Source organism: Motacilla alba, chromosome 5 (assembly GCF_015832195.1).
Source record: "Motacilla alba alba isolate MOTALB_02 chromosome 5, Motacilla_alba_V1.0_pri, whole genome shotgun sequence".
NCBI lineage: Eukaryota > Metazoa > Chordata > Aves > Passeriformes > Motacillidae > Motacilla > Motacilla alba.
In genome coordinates this window covers 21,734,510-21,758,533 of record NC_052020.1, presented here as the reverse complement: position 1 = coordinate 21,758,533, position 24,024 = coordinate 21,734,510, and the positions used below count along the sequence as shown (strand labels likewise).

General features: G+C 38.2%; 1 protein-coding gene across 3 annotated transcripts in view; it reads right to left on the bottom strand.

Moving 5' to 3' along the window:
* Positions 1 to 196: 196 nt before the first annotated feature.
* Positions 197 to 24,024, bottom strand: part of EXT2 (exostosin glycosyltransferase 2) — a 72,950-nt gene continuing 49,122 nt past the window's right edge. For all 3 annotated transcript variants that reach the window (XM_038137159.1, XM_038137161.1, XM_038137160.1), the window contains 5 exons: positions 17,717 to 17,883; positions 10,854 to 10,997; positions 10,204 to 10,332; positions 8,940 to 9,022; positions 197 to 2,943 (listed from right to left, as the gene is read on the bottom strand). In XM_038137159.1, coding sequence (XP_037993087.1) covers positions 2,805 to 2,943; positions 8,940 to 9,022; positions 10,204 to 10,332; positions 10,854 to 10,997; positions 17,717 to 17,883 — 662 coding nt within the window. In that variant the 3' untranslated portion in view covers positions 197 to 2,804. The remainder of the gene's footprint in view (positions 2,944 to 8,939; positions 9,023 to 10,203; positions 10,333 to 10,853; positions 10,998 to 17,716; positions 17,884 to 24,024) is intronic.

Here is a 24,024-nt window from a genome sequence, read left to right as displayed (position 1 = left end):
GTTTTCAAGACAACCATCAAATTCCAGTTATGGGAAAAACAAAATATTGACAGATCTTTCTGAAGTGCATTGTGGATATTCAAGTTTAACACAGATTTATGTAGTAAAAGAGCTTGTCACTGAAATTCTTCCTTCTGAATTAATTCATGTTTCCTTGTGCCACTCCAGAAGTGAAATACAATAAACACTCATGTGATTTAATTTTTAATATACAATTACCAAGCTTTTTTGGATATCATATATACAATAAAAAGTTAAAAATTATCTTAAAGATTGACAAATCTCCCATTGTAAATCAGACATACAATTACATCTTACCTTTACAGAATTTGCATCAAGAACATCACAATAATGAATTCAGAGAGCAAGTAAGTAGGCAATTTTACAATTTTTCTTTATGGTCAATTGCCCAATTTTCTCCATGGCACTAAAAAGAGACAAATGGGGTTGTAAATGAGCTAGCTCTATAAAAGCAACTGTAAAAGGCCAAAGGATAAACATAATAGTTAAGGGTCACTGGACATTTTGTACAAGGGGAAACTACTCAGATGCTCCTGGATGCAGACACAAGGACATGTTACTTTTTTACTGACTGGAGATTATACCTCAGCTTAGCAGGACTGGTTTGGCTGTCTACATCTAAAAATATTCAACCAAGTATTTCAAATCCTCAGTGTCTTTTAAGACTGTGCAAAATGAACCTTTTACTGGCTAAGTGAGAAAGAATCAAAAAATCACAGCAGCTTCACAACTCTGTAAGGAAGGTGTCATAGCTCAGTTAAACTGCTAGGGCCTGCCAAGCTGAGATCAGCTCCAAAAGGACAGCTAAAACTGACTACTGCACTGTTACAGCTACCCTTTTAAAGCAAACTTCTCAAGGGAAATATGCTGGTATCTCCTGATGCTCAAGCACCAGCACATAAATCAACAGGAAGATTCAAAAAGAAGGTTCATGTTAATAAACCTGAAAGGCTGCAAAGGAGATTTAATGAGTAACAAAACCTTCCTCTCTCTTGTGATAGCCACTGTGCAGACAGCAGTTGTCACTGCAACAGCTATCCTTTTAGCTCCCATAGCAACTAAGGAATGAAACAAGAAGTGCAGCAAAAAACATTTACTAGTAATTAAAACACTCTCAGAGAGTCAGATGATACAGTTTACAGTCACATCCCAGGGAGGTTATGAAGTGAAGCATCCCCCCAAAGCTATTGTTCCAATATGATTTTTATTCACAGCACATCCACTGCATTGGGCAATAAGATAAGTCTTAGTGGGGGTGAGACAAATAGGAGCAGATGTTTCCTGTTTCTAGTCTGACTTTCATTTGGTTTCTGTCATTGCTGCGTATCCAGTTTAGGAGAGGGGGTGAACCATGATGTCTAACACTTGTCCTATTGTTTGGGGTTTGGAAATCTGAGGAATAAGGTTGCTTGCACTGTAACAGAAAAACAGCCCATCAAGTAGGATGTGTTTGTAACCAGCAGCAACAGAGGTTTCAAAAGACAGTGAAATCACACTTATCTAGTAACAAGCATTTTATCAGTGGAGCTGGAAAAGAGATTGCTTTCTCAGCCCAACTTTGGAGCCTCGCTAATACTGAAGGGCAAGAGTAACAGTCCAGGCAACTTTATTTCTCATTTTGTTACATTTAGTTTTCTCATTCAGGTTCATTTCAGTACAGAGAAACAATTCAAATGCTCCTAAGAAATGTAAATCTTCTCCAAAAGACTTCCTAAGCTGTATGTTTCAGCCTGTGGCAATGGGTTCCTTAAATTGTAACCGAAGACACAATAGTTTTTCCAACAATGGTAACTTACAGGAGTTTGTAAGTGTGTGTTAACAGTGCCTAACGTGTACACGTGTGCCTGAAGCTGGAACTGGGAATTTCTGCAAATATAGGTGTTTTACAAATTAGCTTGCTGAAGAGGATTCAGACATGAAAAACTTATTTCATACTTCATCCCTATGGATGGCTACAATGTAACCTGACTGCTGGTTTTATAATGAAGATAAAAAATATAAGAAGACAAAACACAACTCATTTTCTGTATAATACAACTACTTAGAGATAGTCAGAGTCTTTTGCATAAGTGCAGCAGAAAACCTGAGATTTACACAGGAAGTGCAGCAATTGCAGTTCTGTCCTGCAGGTCTCCGCTTTGAAGGAGAGTATTGTCCCGGCTGCCATGTCTCCATGTCCATCGAAATAATTTAAGTAACAGAAATTGCTTTGCTCTTTAAACTAGGTGAAAACAGACAGATTTTTGTTTGTGATGTTGTAAAAAAATAAACATTTGTCTCATATTACAGATGAAAATATTTGTTACACAGTTACTTAAGACAACAGTTAAAGCTCAAAAGACAGAGACCCACCAGCCACACAGGAAATAAACTCCTTCCAAAAGAGAACAGCTCTACATGGCAGACAGTTGCTTCAAATGGATGGATGCTCACGAACCAGAGAGCCTGCAGCACATTTGATAGAAGAGGTCAGTCATGCCAGTCAGACCACAGAGAGCAAGATTCTGTTTTATTCTTCCAGGTGCATAGCCTCCTCTGGACAAAAGTGTGTGTTTGACATTTTTTGAGGACCCTGCAAATAGATTCAACTCTCTGCGAGTAACAGAGAAGCAGTTGTTCAGATTTCAATTACAACTTTGTGCAATGTAAAAGGAAGATAACAACATTAATTCTCATCTCCCTCAGATGCAACCCACTCTCTAGCAAGTTTTGTCTTCAGGGCCTTATATTCCTCATAGCACCTTTTCAGCTGTTGTTTTCCTCATGGAGGTTTGTCTCACTCTTTACAAGCTGCCAATATTGGGAAAGCTCTTCAGTTTCTCAGGAAAGTCATCTTTGTACAAGACAGGGTCAGCACGATGCTCCACCACTTTGAGAGGCATGGTCCCAAAGACAGAGGCAAACTTATTGATGCATTCAGATCTAGGGAAAAGGAAAGCAGTATAATTAAGAACTCCAGCAACTGGGTTGGCTACCAACTCCCACACCAAAATAACTGGTAGAAACCTTCCCTCTTGCACTTGGAAGTATTTCAGCCATGCTGAGTACTAATAAATAAAAAGAGAGCCTCACTGCAGAGAGAACAGAAAAGAAGCTGGTGTTCTTTGATTTATCCATTTAATCACAGAGACGAGCAAGGGGATGCTGGCAGCAGCACATGTGCACATGGAGGTCAAAGCTTCCCTTCTCCCTCCCCCTAGAATTCCAGTCATTCTTAAAGCAATGTACATGCTGTAAACCAGAACAGATTAACTGCCAACATGTCTCTTAAAGGGCCACTGTTGGGTCAATTTCGTTTATAACGAAGGTTTTGTAAAAACCAAGGCTTTGTGAAAACAGAGTTCTAAAAAAAAAAGTCTGTCTTTTTTCAGGCTTCTTCAGAAGCTCTATCTTTTCCCAAGAAAAAATAAACATGCCTCAGAGAATAGGCAGAACTGATTGTACTGTAACTTAAAAGGTGAAGCTGAATTAAAACTATAAAATAAAACAAACTAACTAGTTTATTTTCCTTGTCTAAATAAAGATATATTGAGCAATAAGACGTCACATTAGCACAAAAAAACTGGACCACTGATGACTCTCAGTTTTAATAATCTCAGGTGTCAGTAATGCGGAAAGGAACGGCCATGTTATTCAAAAGACAAGCAAACAGATGTTTAACCATTCCATTGCTCCTTTAACTTTTTCATTGACGGGTGTTGTGCCTGTGGAAGCAAGGCAGAGAAAACCTAGCTCATCTCACCTCAGCCAATGCTCAGCTAACATGAGCTGCTTGCTACATAAAACAGCTTTTAAGGAATTCAGATACCAAGAATCATGACAACAGTTCCCTGCCCATAACAGAGAGCTACAACAAAACAGGTGACATTTGGCAGTCAAAAGGGAAAACAAAGAAGTGAGCACTTTGACTCAGCTACAGAGACTGAAGTGCTGCAGGCGGTGGCAGAGCAGGTCTCTCGCTCTCCAACCACTGCACCCTCTCCCGACCCCTCTGAAGGGTTAGGGGGTCACTATGGCTCCAGGATAATTTTCCTCATCAGGACCTGGTCAATCACACCAACTGAGTGTGACAGTTCTGTGATGGGGACTGCTCAACACTGCCCCAAACACTCTTTTGAAGTAGACGGGACAGCAAGAGCAGTTTTCAAAATTATTTCCTCAACCACATAGCTGTTTCAAGCTATAATGGTCATAATTCAGACCATTTTCTGTCCTGAGAGAAGTGTCAGAAAACTACTTCATATGAAGTGATACTCGAATAAAATATAGATACAGGTAAATGCAGATGGTTCACTTTTTGCTACCTTCCCTTCCTCGTGTACTTCATCCTATCTCATACCTTCCTATCTTTAGATTAAAATCATTGGAACCAAAAAGAAAAGAAAAGGAATTCAGAGTGTAAGAGAAAACCATGAACAGTGGGACACAATCTCTACTCCTGTGACAAGCACTATCTGCTCCAGTGCAGCACAGATCTGAAATAGCAAAGGAGTCACCAGTGAGGACTGAAGTGAAGACCCAGGTAGCTGTTCAATAATCTGCAATAACAAGGTGAACCATCAAGAGAATGAGATTTGGACCACAAGCACTGAAAGGTTGCAGTAGTTCCTGCAGACAGCAGGAACTGAATGTTTTCTCCAGGAACATTAAGCAGTTTCTGTTGCTTCCACAGGATGCCCACCGTGAGATATCTTAAACACATCTGATTTTTAGATAAATTCAGACTTTCAAATAATCTGTTACTTGTAAGAAATGTGGTTAACTAATCCATGATGTGTATTGGAGAAGCCTCATGGCAGGAAACCCACAAACTTCACAGGCAAGGAGGTAGATGCACTGGGAGATGTGCATGTGAGAGGTTTGCACAGCTGCTGGCCTTCACTGGTTTCGGGAATACAAGAATACTTTTAGTCTACTGGTTCAAATCCTGCCTTTGCCAGTAATGACTGAAAGACATTGTAATGTAACAGCTGCTTGGTGGCTGGTGTGAAATGAATTAGTTATCTCAGCCTACTGCCTGGTAGGCAGGTGTCCACATCAGAGCATCCATTGTCACAACCGGAACTAAGTGGCACCCTCAGAGCAAAAGACAAAACTAAATGGATAGGGCAGACAAAATTGACCTCTTCCCTTCAGAGGTTATACTTCCAAATCAAAAGTGAGGTCTTATGACAAAATATCAAGATGGGATCCTTCTACAGCTGAACTTATTTTGGTGGCAAGTCCATTTAAGCCTGCCAGTACAATATCTTTAACCACCAATAAACCATTTCATTGTTAAAGAAATGGCAAAAATTAAAAATGGAAAAATTAGTATGTTCTAAACACTGTGGCTGAAGCAGAAGTTAGCCCTCCACAAATAAATATCAAATTCAAAGATCAGACACAGGCTTTTTAAAAGGAAATAAATGTCATGCACAAGCCACAAAATGTGTTTGAAAGGAAGACACCTTCCAAAAATTTAATCTCTAGCACTGAACTACATCACTTGAATTCTCAAGTCCTTGCCACTTTTGGACAATATAAGCCAGAAGGGATAACTAGAACATTAAATACTGAAAGCTAGGTAGCCAAGAGAATGTAATGTCATCTCAATATGGAGGGAAGGTGTTTCCCTTTGTTGTGCCAATAGTTTTTCAAACTCAAAGTAACAGAGGCATGTTTGCTTCCAAGTATTATTTTTTTTCCTTGCATTGCTGACAACATGCAGTCGTGCTCAGCTCAATAAGACATCAAGATTGTGTGAACTAAGAAATTGAGAGCCTCATTGCCCCTGGATGAACTTGGTGTTTGTTAAGGTCTCTCTTAATCAGGTTCCTCACTGCTATAATCCAACTAACTTTTGGTAGGGTAACCCTGTACCTGCAACCTTTGGCCAACTGTGACCTGGGCAGTTTGGCTCTTAAGGACACGGATTCCTATGTTGACTCTGACAAATACTTACATGTCCTAAATAAAACACTGCTGTTATTGTGGCTGCAGAAGCAGCTCAGCCCTTTGCTATATTTACTGTACTGGCAGTTGCCCTCTAGATTACATTTTAAAGAATTCTCCAGTTTTGAGAGTCAGATGGAAAGATGCTAAAGGCAGTAAACTTGTTGCTACCTAAACACCTGTAAATACAGGGATTATGAGACCTTCCTGCAGTTTTTTCTGTGACCTGATTTAAAGGCTAACCTAGGGCAAGAAGGGAATTCTTGGTTCAAAGTTTTCTTCAGTTAATGTCTTTTAATGATGGAGTTTGAATACCCTGGGGACTAAAGTCTTCTATTTATCTAAAATAAATTAGACACCAGGAAGAATAGCAAGGTTGGCTTTCCCATGATTCAGTGTATTGCTAAAATAATAAAATTTCTTAATAAGAGACAGAGTTCAACTGTACCATCTTCCTTTGTCTCTGCTGAACGAGTCAGAATGCCCAACAAAACCAGTCAGTTACATATCTTTCCTGGACAGATCTCCACAACTGACTTCTCAAATCTTTTCCATTTACAAAAACCAACAGGCAGTTGCTGGGCATCCCTCTGCTATTTCTGAACCAGAAACCTAATGCTAAATGTTGTGCATGTACGTGGCAACCCTGATAAACTGTTTGTTTCACAAGCAGTAGGTTGATCCCTGGATATTTGGGCAAGTAATTAGCTCAGACTACCTGTCTGTTAGCTCTGAATGCTAGAAAGCAAGCATTGAATGCTTGCTCTGAATGCTAGAAAGTCAGGCACTTGGGGAAGCTGCAAGTAAAGCTGAAAATGGCTCTTTGCCTGACATCTCAACTATTGTCACTGTGAAGTTACCAGTACAAAGTTATTATTTTATAATGGCAAGGTTTCTCTGAGGCATGCATGTTTTTCCATTCAGCTTCTCTCCTGACCCTGAAAAAGTGGATGGATGGATGGATGAATATAGATAGATATGAGAGCCTTACTCACTGCTAAGTTAAGAAAATTTGCTCTAGGAGTTGTTACCATTTATTATCCACTTTAAATGAATATCTAGCATAGAAGATTGAAAAAAATATAAACCCTTTCAGATTCTCAAATAGCTCCCTTATATTTAGGTAGATGATAACACAGGACAAGAAGGCATTAGGTTTAGCAAGCAGTTTCAGTATGATATTAAGGATTTTCAAAATCAAGTCTGAATATACCTAAACTGCATATCTCTCCAGATTCTCCTGCACTCAGACTCTATCTCAGCATGAACTTCTGTGGCTGGGCAAATAAAAGTATGTGGATTTGCAGTCCGTCTAACACTTCCCACAACCCAGTATTCCCCACTTTTCAAAATTACAGACAAGCAAAACAACAGTTTAAACATGTCCTCAATGAACTGTCAATGACACTTTACTCTGAGGACAGAAGAACAGCTACAGACATGGAAATATGACCTTTACTCAGCATCATAATGCACTTCAAGGCAAAGAGCAATTTTTTCAATTTCTGTTTTTATAGCATTTACCTTAATGAGAACCTAGTTCATAACTAAAATTCCCACGTGTTGTTGTAGCACTACTGCTATGACCACAGGAAAGCTTAACTGGATTGGGTAGTCCATCCTATAAGCCAGGTCAGAATTGCTAGAATGGGGGAACCTTTTGTGCTTCCCTTTCAGCTAACATTTAAGATCTACAACATTTCCCACCCCTTTCTTGAGTATTTTCCTGCAAAGTATTTTTTACCATCTTAATGGGGTATATTTTACTTCTGAGTTGCATACTCCCTTTTTTACTTCAGTCTTATTAAAGCCAGCCCATACAACACTTTAAATGTTCTGATTTCTGCAGAGAAGGACAGAAAAAAGCTAAAATGTTAGAAATGCTAAATGTTAAAATGATAACTAGTAAGATAACCATGTTATAGCTTTCAATGCAAATGTGAAATGTCCTGTTTTAAATGCAGGTCAGATTTTTTTTTGTCACCTCTTAGAAACAAAAATGTTGGAAGAGACCTTTCAGATCATCAAGTCCAACTGTCTGTATCTTCTAGTGGCTTCTTCTCGCTGCTTACCTACCTCATCAGTTCTATTGTTGGAAATAATTTTTCCCAAAGTTTGCAGGAGAGATGCAACAGCTCAAGAAGCCTAAAGTGAGATGCCTTTATTGGTCCTAAATCTCAGGTTAATTCCACCTAATAACTAGTACGTACATTTATTGTCAAATAGGCCATTTCAGACATGGGTATTGAACAGCTTTGCAAAATGAAGAAACTTTCCCTGATTTCACAAATTCAGAAGCCAAGGCAGAGAGAAGCCTAGGGTCTTGGTCAAGGCTGGAAAGCCCTTTACTGTAAAGCAGGGAATGCAAATATCACACTTACAAATTTTCAGTATTTCACTCTAAGCATTCACTGCCTTTCCAAATGCTACTTCATTTCAAAACTAAATTTTTAGAAAAAATATAATAATGCTGCCATTGTTAAAACATGCAACATGGAATTGTGCAGCAAATGCCTTTCACTAGTGGAAACAATGTGCTTCACAATCCTTAGATAGACAATATCACTTGAAATGATTTTATTAATAACTTATATTCTTTCTGCTCATTGGTAAGCTACCAATTGTCTGGTTTAAAAAAAGAATTCATACTTATTACAGCTGATATTCCAGGGCAAGCAGAAATGTGGTATTACTGACACTACTGCCAGCCAAGAACCCGAACTTCACATATGTGTCCTAAAAGCTTTACAGCAAAGCTGCTAAAAATTGTACCCTTCTAAAGTCCTTTTTTTGTAGCAGTCTATCTTTCAGTGACACATCACCCATTGTAGGAATGACTTATGCTGATCAAATCCATGTAACATTCTTTCAAAATTAGTAATTTATAAAAACACTATCATTTTTGATCCTAATTTAATGAGACACAGAGTAAGATTCTAGGGATCAGAAAAAGGCAATCAGAGAAATAGAGAGTGGTCACTCACCTTTCCACCATGTGTGTCTGGTCCAGTGATAACCCATCAATTGCTGTGCATTCTGGACATTTGAACTTCTTTCGTGGGGTCACCTGCAGAAAGGCACGCCAGATATTATCAAATATCAACAGAAGGGACATTAATCTCCTTGCAGAGAGAGCAGTGCAATACCTCTGAACATGCCTGCAGTGTAAGCTGAGCTGTTTCAAAAAGAGGGGGTGTACAAAAAAAAGCCACTCTATTCCTCCATTCAGCTCCATCTGGCCCGGCTGACTGCAAAATTCACAGGGGCCCAATAAAAACGGCTTGGAGGGTTTTTTCCTTCTGTAACTGAAAAGAAGTGGCGATGACAAGCTCCTTAATTCCTGTTTAATGACTGTTTTCTCACTGCCAAGGTCCCTGTATAAACACCATTTGTTCTTGCAGCCATAACAGCGATGAAATATAGCTTCCCATACTTCACCGTAATGTTAATCCAACAGGCGCTCTTTTGCTCTCTCCAGTTAAGAGCTGACTGGCAAACCCTGCAAGACTCTCCAAATCGCACAGAGGTGCCAAATTACTCTGCTCTGCCCTCATACAGCTCAGAAACTTTTTCAGCAAAAGTACACACTTTATCTTCTAAAGACTTTTCTAGGAAATGCAGCCAGCAGTCCCACTAAATGATGATGGACAGAAGGGAGAACGGACCCTGCTAATTGAAGTAATGCCTGGTGGCCTCTAAATCTCATTCCAAGTTGACACACTTTGAAATGAATGTACGGAGTGAATGTCTAGACCTGAAAACGTGTCGAAACATGTCAGGAAATTAATTCAGGGATAAAAAGTTCATTTAAAGCTGATCTTGCAATTAATGTTCGTGCAATTAACATTCCTATAAATCAGCTGTTGTCAGGCCACGATAGAGTGAGCTGTGGACAGTTGGCAATTTCTTTCCTCTAGCAATCTCAAATAGTTAAAATATATGTCTGTGGGCATGTACATATACACACACATAAGTACAGCTGTCATTTAAATTATCTTTTTTATAGCTCATCTAGATGGCTAAAATAACCACCAGAAACAACTGGTAAAAAATAATTCTGTTCTCAGTTAACATAAAATTTTTACCAGAAGGGCTTTTCTATCATGGAAGGAGACTAAGATACCATACTGGGGGAAAATGAGAGAAAAGGGAGGATTAAGTAACATATTGAAGCCAACTGAATAGATTTGAATATGTATCTCATATTTTTTTTTAATTTTGTAAAGATAAACAGCAGAAAAACCCCACCTTAATGACTGATTTGCCAGTGACATTTGCTACTAGAAAATTCATGGCAATATCTTCACAATTCATATGAGCATCCACCCAATTCTTGATGTCTCCAGGCATCTTATAGGTGTAAAGATAGTTGAAATACTGCAGAGGAAAGAGCAAGAGAAAAAAAGATAATTTTAAATATAGATACAGTAACTACAAGACTAAATATATCAGTCATGGAATGGCAGGCAGCTAAGTGGCAGTGCCTTCAGACAAGAACTACTTCAGCAGATAGAAAATAATTTTTGAGTGCTAAACTGCATATTATTCCTTTCCTGACCACCACACAAATTTCATTAAAATTGGTTCTCTATTCTGAACCTGCCAGCTACAAAGCTGCATTCCCTGCAAAATTTGCTATGTACTTCCAGGTCATGCAAACTGGCAGGAGGTTTGTAAGTTCATAAAGGTAAGCAATGGTTTTATTTCACTAGCAGAGACAAATCAGTGGTTTTCACAGCAACTGAAAGAGGTCTGGGGAAAATTTGCAATCAGTTCTCCAATTGTTTTAAAGACCATAATCATAGCACCACAAAAACTGATGGAACAATGACAGAAGCACATATAAAGCTTTTTTAATGTACACACTGTACATTAGTGCAGTGCAAGTTGTATATCACCTTGTGATAAAAGGCTGCCCCAGTGAGCACCATTGAGACTTCATTGGTCCATTCCGATTCATATTTCCATTTGTTCATCTCATGGTCCCAAAGATGCAGGCGACCTGGATATCCAACTAACCTGTCAGGGAACTCACGCCAGACCTGAAGAGAAAAAAAACGTGGCATGCTGTTAACCAGGCCTGCACAGAAAGCAAATGCAACACATCTGCTTTCTGGAAGGGTAGCAAATGCAACACATCTGGAAGGGTAGAGTTTCAGTGGGGCAAAGATCACTTAAATTCTTCTAAGTCCAAATTTTTGGAACAAAAAGTTGCCAAGAAGAAGTACAAAAAAGAATAAGCTTGCTGTGTAAGGACCCTACAACTCAGAGAAGCCATGTGCCGGAGCAAAAGGCCACTAATGGACTTCTAAAATAATTGTTACAGAGACACACAAATGACTATTCAAAAAGTTTTTAACTCTAACTAAACCCAAGCATGATTAAAATGAAACTTTTGATGTTAACTTCAGCAGATATGACTACAACCTAACTACTTTCACAGCTGGCTTTGGATCTAACCAACCTGCTTCCTTTGTCAGGAACTGGCTTAAATTTTAATATTTCTGGTATTCTTTAGTGGGTGCTTGGCTACATGGAAGGCTGCTTTGCCCTTGACTTGTTCCAGACAGCTGGATACAATCAAGATACCATCCTTGTCACTCCATACATTATTTTATAGCTGACTACAGGATCAAATACAGTAGACAAGAACAAGGAGAAGGGCATCATTAACGCAACCCCGGTTCTCCACACTGCTGGCCACATTAAATAATGGACAATTTTTGTATTAGAGAAAAAGGGAGGAAGGATTATAATTATTTAGAGGAGTCTGAATGCTATTTGTTTGCTAGATACAATTTGTCTGCATTATTTGCATTATTTGCAGACAAATTATTCAAAATTTGTCCCTTAATCCACATAAGTGCTAGGCTTGTTGGAAGAACAAGTCCTGACTCTCTAACATACAGTTAGGTTACACGAGTTTCTGGTTTAGATTGGTAATGTATAAATAAACAGATGCATATACAATGAAATTTTTGTATGCAAGATCAACAACAAGAACAAAGTACCTCAAAAATCCCCAAGGATCCCTTCACAAATTCTTTCATCTGTACAAAAGACAAGGGAACCCTACAGTTGAATGTACAGTAAAGGAAGTGTTATCTGGAATTCCACCATCCTGCAAATGTCACCCCATCAGCAGTTCACTTTGGCCACTTCATATGTGTCAGTGCATTTCAGTTGGGAGGCCTGGACTATAAGGACCCTATGCAAGCATTTTGTCACAGTGAATATGATAATCAGTTTTAAGTTACAGCTTCTGCATCTACATTTCTATGATTTTTCATTACTATATACCTTTTCATCTGTACATCTCAACACATTTTATTGCTGTCAGTTAATACAGCTTCAGAATCTCATGATGAGAGCAGTTATTATTTCAAACGTCCAGATGAGGGAACCTGCCAAAATCATACAGGAAACAAGAATGGGAACCAGATCTTCTGACTGCTCGACTTTTATTTTATCCAGAAATCAATCTTTCTAGACAGTTCTAGGGCACAAGTACTGGGATAGTATTTACATATGACAATGCTCCAACACAGAGAGTTCTTGAAAGCAGAGATAACTTGGAACTGAAGGAAGAGAATTCATAGGACACTTACAAGTTGGTGCCATAAGCTAATTAAAACAATACAGACTTTTGGCAGGCAAGCCAGTGAGGGCTTGAGAGATCTATTTTGACATGATGTAGAAAACCTTAATAAAGAACACAAAACTAAATGTACGACACTCAAAAATTTATTCCTCACTCTCCAGGACTCAAAAATTTAATGATTTAGTTTTAAACCTTAATATTAAAATGTCTATCTCCCAGCTGCTGGAAGGCACCACTACATAAGCTACTGAGGCTCAACAAAGGATTTAATGGAACACTACAGATCTGCACCGTACTGGGCTAAGAATTCTTGTAGAGGAAATGGCATGCATATTAACAGCAGCTGAAAGAAAGATTAAAGTCAGCTACTGCTTCCCACGGGAGTGCAGTGCCTTCTCAAGACAGAACCCTGGATTCATAGCCCTTATAGTTTTTGCCCTTGGCGTCATCTTCAAGAGTCTAAATGACATAAAATAAAAGCCAACTATAATGCACATTACTTATACAGATGTTCTCGTGTCACTCTAAATATCAACTCTACCCTGTAAAAAAATGTCCCAGCCTCTGAAAATTGTCAGTTCGATGCATCTAAAAAATAACTTTCTTGTTTTGAACAAAGATTCCCTTTAAAAGTAATGCTTTTGAAGTCATTGTGGAAAAGCTTGGCTTTTTCACAATGTTCACCACTAGCTCATTCAATGGTAATTCTGGAAAGGCTCCCAATGGCTCCATCCAGCTCATTAGTTTGCCCTAATCCATACATACGCTTTGTGCCAAAATTAATATATACAGCTACTGTATATAAGGAAGCTTTCAGAATAAAAATAGTGGTAATTATTCTAATATTACTCTCTATTTTGTATTACTGTCCATTTTTGTGTTTGATGGTTGCCTATAATTTATTAGTCTGTTAGGAAGGCATTTTATTTTAACCAGTGATCATATTAGTTTTTCTCAGACTAAGAAGGATGGCCTGCTTTAATACTGGTAAGGGACACATCCAAGGAAAAACATATTGCCAAGTGAAGAGGATGTAAGCTTGTTTGCAGACAAGTCATTCCAAAGACTGTGGTAGTCAACCCTTGAAGATAAATATTTTTGGATGAAGCATCTCCCAGATGAAATGTCAAATAGAAGTTCTGACTTAGTAGTTTTACTAAAAGTCTTGTAAGGAAAACCAAAAGGAAATTATAGTAATTTTGTTTCTAAGTGTAGTTCCCAAGTGACATAAACAGTATGGCTAAAACACCCTCCAGCCTCATCTCTCCAGAGCTCTTTCTGCCTCACAGCCTCAACTATTCTGTGCAATTTGCTGTGCCATCAGAACAGCAAACTCTCCACGTAGCCAGAAGGACAGGGAAGCATTTCCTTCCACAAAACATTCTCAAACATTTATGCATCAAATTCAATAGACTATATTAAGTCAAATGCAATTTCAGCAATTCAATGAACAGAAAAATAGTCAGCATTTCCAAAGCTATCGTGATATTTTAAGAATGAAACACTGATTATTCTCTACAAATGAAAACAGCCCATCGTATTCCATCTGCCTTCCAGAGCCCCATCCACTCTTAATTCTTTCCCAGTCCTCAAAGGAATGGCTTGTGCTATTACTAAAAACATAAATTAAAATGTAAACACAGAGTCCATTAAAAGATGCACGGTGCTTTGCACACACACATTTTGTAAAATATCGTCAGTTTGAAGAAGAGCTTTGAATGTGGCCAGCAGTGAAGAATTCTTTTGTTAAGCAGGTTATAGTACTTGTCCTACAAAGGAATGCTGAAAACTAAACTTTTAAAGTCTAAATGAGCAGGAAAGAATTCTTCTCAAGAAGGCATTCCAACTTCATGAAAATTTCAGCCTAGCAAAACATGCAATTCAACAGCGAATAGATTTTTTTAAGAGTGCCAGAGACATCAAGCACTGAAAAGCAATTCTGAGACAGAATAAGATCATCTACCAACAGAAGGCCAAAAGTTTTAACAGAATAAATGCAAATTTAGCAATGCACTAAACGGTACATTTTATGAACCAAAAACATGGGCTCAGAACCATAACCCCCATTTAGATTATTTCTACTATTGCTCTAATAAAAATATTTTGTCTCTGCAAGGACAAAGTGCTGCATAAGTATGGGATAAGAAATTACTTATTGTTATGACATCTGCCTTGAGGCCAGCTGAGACGCAGAGATGGGAATGCTACAATGCTTGATTTCAGTCTTGTATTCAAACACCAAACACTTCAGAGGTGGCCAATAGTTCTGCTTTAACTTTTTAAGATTATCATAATCTAAATACTTGTTCTATTTCTTGGGTCTCTCTGATACTCTCTGTGAACAACAAAGTTCAGTAAGTGGGAAAAAAATTATCTAGACATAACAGTTTTTTTCCAGTATCCCAAGTCATGTAACTTAACAGAACTACTTCTTTCAAAGTCAGAATGTCATGAGTATTCTTCTGTTACCTTAATACAGCAGCACACAGGGACTATTTTTCTGCTTGCTCCAATAGATTTATGCAAGGTCATAAATCACTGCACCATAATAGTTCACTTTTAACAAGTAAAAAATGTCTGACACTTTGAGTGTTACTATATTTTTTTATGGCTGAAAGTGTACAGAGATCAAAGTTTTCTGGTTTTTTTTTTTTTTAGGCTTGCTCTATACATTCAGAGAAGTGTGTGACAGAGGGGATTTTGCCACATGTTTAAATGCAAAGTCTCAAGGATGTCCGGAGAGAAAAGAAAATTACTGAATGTCACGTTTCCAGCCCTTCATATGACCAAAGCAGAAGCAGACCTACTTTTAAAAGAAAACTTTCTAGTAACCTTATATGCTGCTACTGTTCCCTCTGGATTCCCCTGCAAATGAGTCAAGAGTTTAAGAGATACTTTTCTGGTAACACACATAAACAGATAAATAAATTATCACAGGCTGAGGACAATTTAAACATCTGGGAGCCAGCTCAGGCCTGTCAAGCAAGTCACAGACACTCAAGGACAGGAAAGATCAATCTTCAGCCCCTGATTTCTGTGCCAGAGAGTAGGAGTTACATCACCCACTCCTTATTCGAGGAAAACTGTGTATTTCTAGAATAATTTGCTCTGCTTCTGTATTCGAAGACATTTCTATTCATTTAATTTACTGAGGGAGCCAGATGGTGAAGCCAAACTCAAAATACAAGGATTCAAATTACTCATAGGTTTGTCTCAACTATCTTCTCAATACAGCACTTTAATTTTCCATCAATGTCACTGTGCAGTAAGCTGACTTCCCAGAACTAAAAAGGAATAGGATTTATAATAAAATGCAAAAAAAGGCAAGAGAAAGTTTCCAGTCTGCCAAACTAAACAATCTCATGTCCAAACAGTTACATTCACACAAGAACATTAAGGGCTGTTACTCAGATAGTCCCTGTAACCAAGGCACATGGCCATAAGGCCAATACATGAGCCAGCACAATCAAACTGCTAGATCTGTTGGACTTAATCCTAGGAGATGAACAGTTGCAGGTCCTGGTTATCCCCTAGTTATTATCCCCGCACTGACTACAGGGGTATTCACATCAAATTTTCTTTGCCTTATTTTTGTTTTTCATGAGAATAACTCCTTTCTGTGTGAGTGACCAGACTCAATACATGTGATGTTACAAATATTGTCCCCTGACATTATCCATCTGCTATCTTTCATCCCATCAGATCACTCTCAAAACTAGTAGTTATAAGCACTGACACAGGCAAAAGTCAGCTTGCAGAATTACCAGCACTTGATTGCTCTGCTGTTGCAGTACAGCGCTTAAAACATTCAGTGTAGACAACGAAGTATAGAGAAGGTCTGTGTAGCCAAAATCCCCTTCCTTCTGTTGTCTTCTTTTCCTTCCATCTTTCACACTTCATGTATTAACTCACTACTCTTAACCTGGCAAGGAAAGTATTTCCTTTCTGGAGACACACATGATAGATGAAACCTCTGTCTCCACTACTTAACATCTTTGTTATTACTTCAGCATACCTACATCATCACAAGACATTTCTGGAGTCCAAAAGCTTGTTACTTGTTAACAGTCTCCTTTACTTGAGAAGGAGAAAGAGCAGTATTTCACTCCATATGTTAAAGAAATACGTCTTAACATACATTAAAGAAATACGTCCAACATATTTTTTTTTAAATATCATCTTGTACTTAAGATTGCTAAAAATTGGACAACTATCACATTTCACTAGCTTTCTCCACCTTAGAGAGGCAGTTTTCATAATTTCATTCAACTTAGGTAACAGTTTCATGTTCTTGCTCTCACTTAGGAAGCCCAATTGTTTTGCTGTTGATAATGCATCAGGTGTGACTAAATAATTGAAAGCTTTCTTAAAATATGGTATTACATTTTCTACTGTTTCCGATTTGTTTACAAATACAGCATCTTTGTCTTTTATACACACATATGGACAGTAATGTTAGATTATGGACTGTGTCATACACTCAAATGGAAGACAAAAAGTTACCTAATTCAAAACATAATTTTGGAAGGAAGACAACAGCGTTGCTTCAAGTGTACTTTTAACAAACAATTCAAGTACCTATGAAGACTGTCACTTCTTTGTACTGCCATGGGTAACTGATTTGGACAAGCTCTCTTTTTGTCCATACCCTCATCACAAGAGCAGCTGTTGAAGCTTTGCCATTTCAAGCGCATGATCCATGTGTCCCCTCCTTGAAATTCTTCAGTTCTTCCTTTCACTGCACTCCACCTTACTTCGGCATGTCCCCAAGAGGCCTCCTCTGCTCCCAACACTTAATCTTTGAAACTTGTCTCGCCCATCAAGACATGCTCCCTTGGCTAGCATTTCTGATTTATATCAAGTTAAGAAGAATGCAGCTCAGTCTTCAGACTGCTTCCCCTACACTTATTCCACTACAACATTTTCTGGAGTCTCTTGGCACTCCTGTGCCAGTTACTGAAAACCTCATACCTGACAGGTTCTCCAATAAAGTAATGACTATTTGTAAAACTGTTTCAGTCAGCATTGAACTATTACAGTAAAGAGAGATGCAACAATCTGAATCAACAGACTGTACAGTGCTTCCTCCACTTTATATACACTTTATATACAATGTTGAAGTGGATGGCCTAGGAGACAGGGAAAAACCAACTCTCTTACCTCATAGCCAAACTGGAGTTCATCTGAGGTTAGCATAATGATATCATCATCAATAGCCAGCACTGCTTCCGTTTCAATCTCATCGTAAGGGAAGAAGCGGTTGCTAAGTTTGTTTTCTGCAGTCCTAACAACTTTCAGAGGAACACGAATCTTTGGCCAGAGGGAATCTAGAGAGAAAAATTGAAAGAAATAGAATTCAATGTTATACTTTACTTCTGAATCTGCATATCCATCTTAGCCGCTTTTTACTCTTTTCTTCTTTGCATCTAAACAAATGCTTCTTAATGGTGAATTTACAGCGGTTTCAGTTTGGCAAACATGAGAGCAATGAAGGCAAGAGACAGAAGTTCAGCTACATTTCCCTCTGTATCTCTCAACAAAGAGTTTCATGGGCAGCTACACAGAGGATAGCTTGCCCAAAACAGCAACTTGCAACACCCACAGAGCAAGTGCAAGGGTAATACGTATTGGTTTAGGGGACATAGCATGAAAAGATACTGCCTTTAACTGCAACTGAAATAATTTGAAGCAGCAGTATACAATCAGTGACTACAAGTCTAGGGTCATAAAGAATTTGATTAAGAATGTTAGTTCTATCAAGGGCTGAGCAAAAAAAACCTTATTCTATCAATTAAATGTTTAGCGCTATTGACTATTGCTAAGGAGTAGATTCTGTGTCTCAGCAATTTCTTTCATCTTCAAAGTCCTAAGTCACAGTGATAATTTAAAACTAGATATATACAAATGGATTCTAACTTGTGCCCTACAGCATTCTTCCAAGTAGAATAGAGCACTGGAGTACACAAACATTAAAATTCACAAGTCAATGAGGATTTAAATAGCAGCAGAACTCCCCACAGATACATGACTGGATCAAATTCACTCTACAATGGCATTAATTCCCATCTTTTCCTATGTGTTTAATATGCAGCACTTTAAGTGTCATGTTAACAGCTTCTGCATATATTCAAAAATTTTCAAAACCCTATTCTATTCCTACAAAGGAATAACTATAGGTGCAAATACAGAGCACCAAGCTAAAGAAAATGGAAGCAAGGGCTGAATATTAAACATTAATTCTAAATGCATATAACCATGGACAGTTTCTAGCACAAAGGCTAACAGTAGTCATTATTACAGTATGATACATCCCAAAAGCAACTATTAGTGAAAATGCATTTTAATTAAAAGCAAGAGAGACATGGGCAAACTGGAGAGAGTTCAGGAAAGAACCATGAAGGTAATGATGGCACTGGAGCATCTCCCCTACAAAGAAAAGCTGAGACTGCTGTGGCTATTCAGCTTAGAGAAGAGAAGGCTCAAGGAAGGTCTCACCACTATGAACAAATACCTGAAGGGAAGGTGCAAAGAAGAGAGAACTATGCTCCCGTCACCGGTGGCCAGTGAAAGGACCAGAGGCAAAGGCACAAACTGAAACACTAGAGGTTCCCTCCAGACATCGGGGGAGACTTTCCAGAGTGAGTGACTGAGCACTAACACAGGTTGCCCAATGATGTACTGAAATCTCTGCTCTTGAAGATATTGAAAGCCATCTGGAGATGTTCCTGCTTCAGAGGGGGGGTTGGATAGCTGATCAGAAGTCCTTTCCAAGCTTAGCCATTATCTGATTCTGTGGTAAGTGGAGTCTAGAGGAACTGATACTGGGCCTGAAGGCACTGGAATTTTCATGTCTGAAATACATATATAAATTTTCAGTGCAATTTGCAAGTGACACAAAGCCTGGAGACATGAAAAACAGTGAGCACAATGAAGTCATATGGAGTTTAGTAAACCCTCTATGACAGGACTGCTTACTAAACTAGGTGCATTTGAACAAAAACCACACTGACACATTTGAGACACAATTAAACACTAGGACCAAGGTAACTTTTTCCCTAAAAGCAGCTTCTGAAAAGGATTAAAGGGACAGAATAGATATTAGTTCTCAGCATGCTGCTGTGGCAGAATGGGTTTATGTAAGTTTTGTATATATAGATGGGCATGTAGTAAGAAGTCGGGGAAGAGGGCAGGACAATTTTACCTGTATATGCAGACACAGACAGACAGATGCTAAAATACTGTTTCATTCTGGTACTTTTATATTTCAAACCATGTTAAAACACTGAAAATGGTGCAGAAAGAATCACATGAGTTATCTGAGGTCAGGAGAAAATGCCTTTTGTAGAATGTGGAGATCAATCTGTTTAGTTTACTAAAAGAATGAACAAAAAGTAGATTTGCTTAACATGTACGAGGACCTACACAAGAAGAAAAATGACATGTATCTTCAACAAACTGGAGAAAGATATAACAAAAAACAATGACTGGAATCTAAAGCCAGGCAAATTCAAAGTATAAATAAGGCACACATTGTTAATAGTAACAGTGGTTAATCTCATGCAAAAGTTTAAAAGGACAGCAGTTGGTTCTGTACATCTTGTGAAAGACAAGACTGGGTATTATTATAGAAGATGCAGTCAAGTTTGAAGTCACTGGACTGAAAAGAAAGACAATGTGGTGACTTATGAAACACAGGTCAACCCAGATGGTCTTACTGCACCTTCTGCCTCAAACCCCATGAACAGTAAGACTGTTGACTGTCACCAGGAAAGAATAGAAAGTTTGAATAAAACTACTAAGACATGGGGAGCAAATATAGAAATTCAGAAAAGAGCATACGAAAATAAGATCCTTGTTTCTGTGCTTTGAGAATGAAAAGTGGAAGCTAAAACAGGTGTCAATGAAAAAAGCCACTGTAAGGACAAAAATAAGGGAAGTCCTAACCTAAGAAAATGGTTTAAGTTTTTAAACAACAACATATGATCATATTCTGGAATTGTTCTCAGCAGAAGGATCTGAAGAATGCTAGCTGACAGACAACACCAAAAAGAATGGGATACAATTATGTGCACACACTTCCACTTCCATTATAACCTTGAATCAGGTCTGCCTCCAAGACAGTTCTGCACTCTTTCCACGGTCAGTCTATTGCACTAGGAAGACAGTACCAGAGAAGAAGAGAAGCTGCTTCATTCCCACATGTACAAGTAAAATTTGCTCCCAGGAAGAAGTGTCCATCCCCATTGTCACTGGGCCTCTCAGACTTGACAGCTGACACAACACTCGAAAACCCCACAAATCTGCACACTGCTAAAAGACTCCAGAGTCTGAACACCACTTCACAAGGGGAAACAAAACAATATTTCCAAACCACAGAAAGTCTTCAAAAGTCAGTTTTTCTTGGAGCTGTATTTTAGAAAAAAGGATTGGCGGGCATGGGTGGCTAAAAAAAAAAAGAAAAAAGAAAAAAAAGAAGAAACACAGAGTGATATTTACTGGCAAAATTTGTATTCAGTATTCGGCTTCCTACCCCAAGGTTTTTCCTGTAAGGTTGAAAACATGTCTGTAAAATCTACTTTTATCTGTGTGGTCTTGTAGACCATGGCCTTTATTTGACACGTATGAACGTTCTTGTCCTGTTTTACTCACCCCTTGTCCTTCTACTGGAAGGCATAAGGCATTAGCCCTAGCACATTTGAGTGGCTTGTGATATTGGCCAGTAGTCAGCTGGAAGGATTCAATCCCATTACTGATGGACTCCAAGGGAGTCACAGTCAGCCACCAGCTGGGGAGACAGAGCAAGCTCCTTGGGGCCCCTACAGAAACGGAGCATTGATTCCAATTATAGTGTTATGAGCTCAATTTATTCTCAGCATTGTAAGATCTTTAAAAGCCCTGCATGAATCATAATCTGAAATGATGATTCCAGTAGGAGACCACTGACATTCTGAAATTTTCAGCTTCCTAGTCATTGTAACCTTAGGAGGCAGTAACACTGAATGACTGGAACTGCTTATTGCAAATTAGTGCTCTTGATTTCACTCACTGCTTTCTTACTGGTTTACTGTATAATGTGCAAGTGTCATTTTATAAATGGTAACAGACACAGGTATCTCAGAAAGACAGATGTTATTGCCTCATAAAGACTACAGACTCTGTAATGTTTGCAAGCTTCTTAAAGACCTTTGGATAATTGCCTATAATTATCCAAATCTAACCCCAGAATTGATATAAAATAACTTTAAGCAGCCTGAACTATCCCAAAAATACTGTTTCAGTTTCAATCAGAATTGTTTCAGTTGCAATCAGAATTGCCCTATGTATGTATGCATTTGTAAATTTGTATTTCTATGTAGCATCAAAGTTTATATTTCATACATGTTAAGCATTCTTTTATTCAGCCTTTTCTTCTTTTTGTGTCTGCTACATTTTGAAAAAATTATAACCAAATTGCAACAAAGTGGAGCAATATATTGAAACAGAAATTGAAACTGAAAAATCATTAGGATCGAAAATAATAATTTGGAAAAACAAGCATGAGTATAAGCATTAAACTTCCAGCTCTTCTGAAAAATCAACTACTTGATAGCTCACTAACAGACATGCCACTTGTATAAAAAATGGTTATAGAAGAAAAAGTAATGAAAAGTGTATGAAAAATGAAGATGTAATCTAATTATAATCAGCACGCATCTCAGATGTCAGCAAATCCTCTTAAATCCACATGATTTACTAAGGTCTTGGAAAGTCTCTCAAAATGACCAGTTCTCAACAATGGGTATGTTACTGTCAAATATTTGTGCTTTAAGAAACATAAGATAAAGTTTCTGAATTTAGCCTTAGATTAATGAAAAGAAAATATAAGCATTTTGGAGAAACTCTGAATAAGACATTAGGGTACCACTAACTCTGCAGCATGCAAAATGCACAAGGCTACTTGCTGCCTAGAGGCTGACTTGATACTGGAGGTTGCTGCCCCTGTGGAGACGGAAGAACGTGGGAGATGTTATGACACAATGACACCTGGGTAACAACAGGCAACAGGGGCAAAATTGACTACAAAATACAGCAGCCTCCAGTGAGAGATCCAAGTATTACAAATTAGCTCTGCCACAGGAACTCCAAAAGAAATACATATATAAAAAGACAACAGTCACTTCAGAAGTCAAAGTTTTAGAATCCATCAGGAAGGTTAAAATTGCCTATATTTATTTTAAAGGACCACAAAAGAAAAGTATTTGTATCTAAACAGCAATCAGAAACAAGATTTGCCACTTCTGTAATACCAGACTTTGAATTTTCAGATACTGCTTGGAAAGTTCTGAGAAACTTCAGCACAAGCAAAACATATATAGAAGAAATTCTCAGTTTACAAGACTTTGTTATAACCAAAGTAAAAGCACAGGCTTTATTCTTACAGTAAGACAGACCTTTACAGAGTATGACAAACACAAAAGAAGTTTAGGAATCTTACATCATGGCACAAGATCCTTTAGGCGTACAAAAGTAAAAATGCCTGTTTGGACTGGGGACCACTCTTACTTTTTAAAAAATCAGTGAGGACTCTGTGATGCAGCAGAAAATAGAAGCAAATTATGGAAATAAAGCTCTCTGGAGTGAATGCAAGTCTGTGTATGTAAGGATTCTGAAGAGAATGACAGGCACCTCCTATTGTGTGTCATACTGAAATAATCACGAGAGAAGAGTGAATAACACTTATACTTGCTCTCCGGTAATGACTCAGGTCACGATTGGAATTATGTGCTATTTAGGACTACTGATGCTCTGATTGCTGGAGAAGCCAACACAAAACAGTGTGTGGTCCTCTAAACACAAAATCACCAGTTTCCCAACTCTGCCCAATGCAGTTCTCTCTTTTAAGGGGCTTACAGACCCTAACAACCTATAACATGGCTGTGACTCTGGCCAGCCCTCAATTCCACCATTCAGTCCTGCAAGTCCAAATCTCAAAGCAAAATTTTCAAGTATGATTTCAAGATGATTTAAACTCTAGGATAAAAAAGTGCCATAGTTACATTCCCAGTTAAAACACTCATATAAAAGAGCAGCAAAAATCCCATCCTCTAATTATGTGTTTCTCAGCTACAACTGCCAGTGAATCACATGAGACATAGATAAGAGAGAGGAGGGCAGTCACGAGAAAGAGGCAACTTCATTATAACCTAAAGGAATACCCTCTCTCACAAAAAACCTCTCTCACTTTCCACACCTCGCCAGGCTTATGATCAGATGTTCGCAATGAAAATGTAACTAAGCTTGCACACTGTTCATATATAAAAAAATCATTTCTTAGTCTGAAATCCAGCCCTGTTTTCAGTACTGAATGAACTGTTACATCATACATAAAAGGGGAATCATTAAAAATAATAGAGCACAATATTTCCATGGAATGTATTATTTCTTTTCAAAGACAAATGGCACTGTGCCATGGTTTGGGAATGGTACTC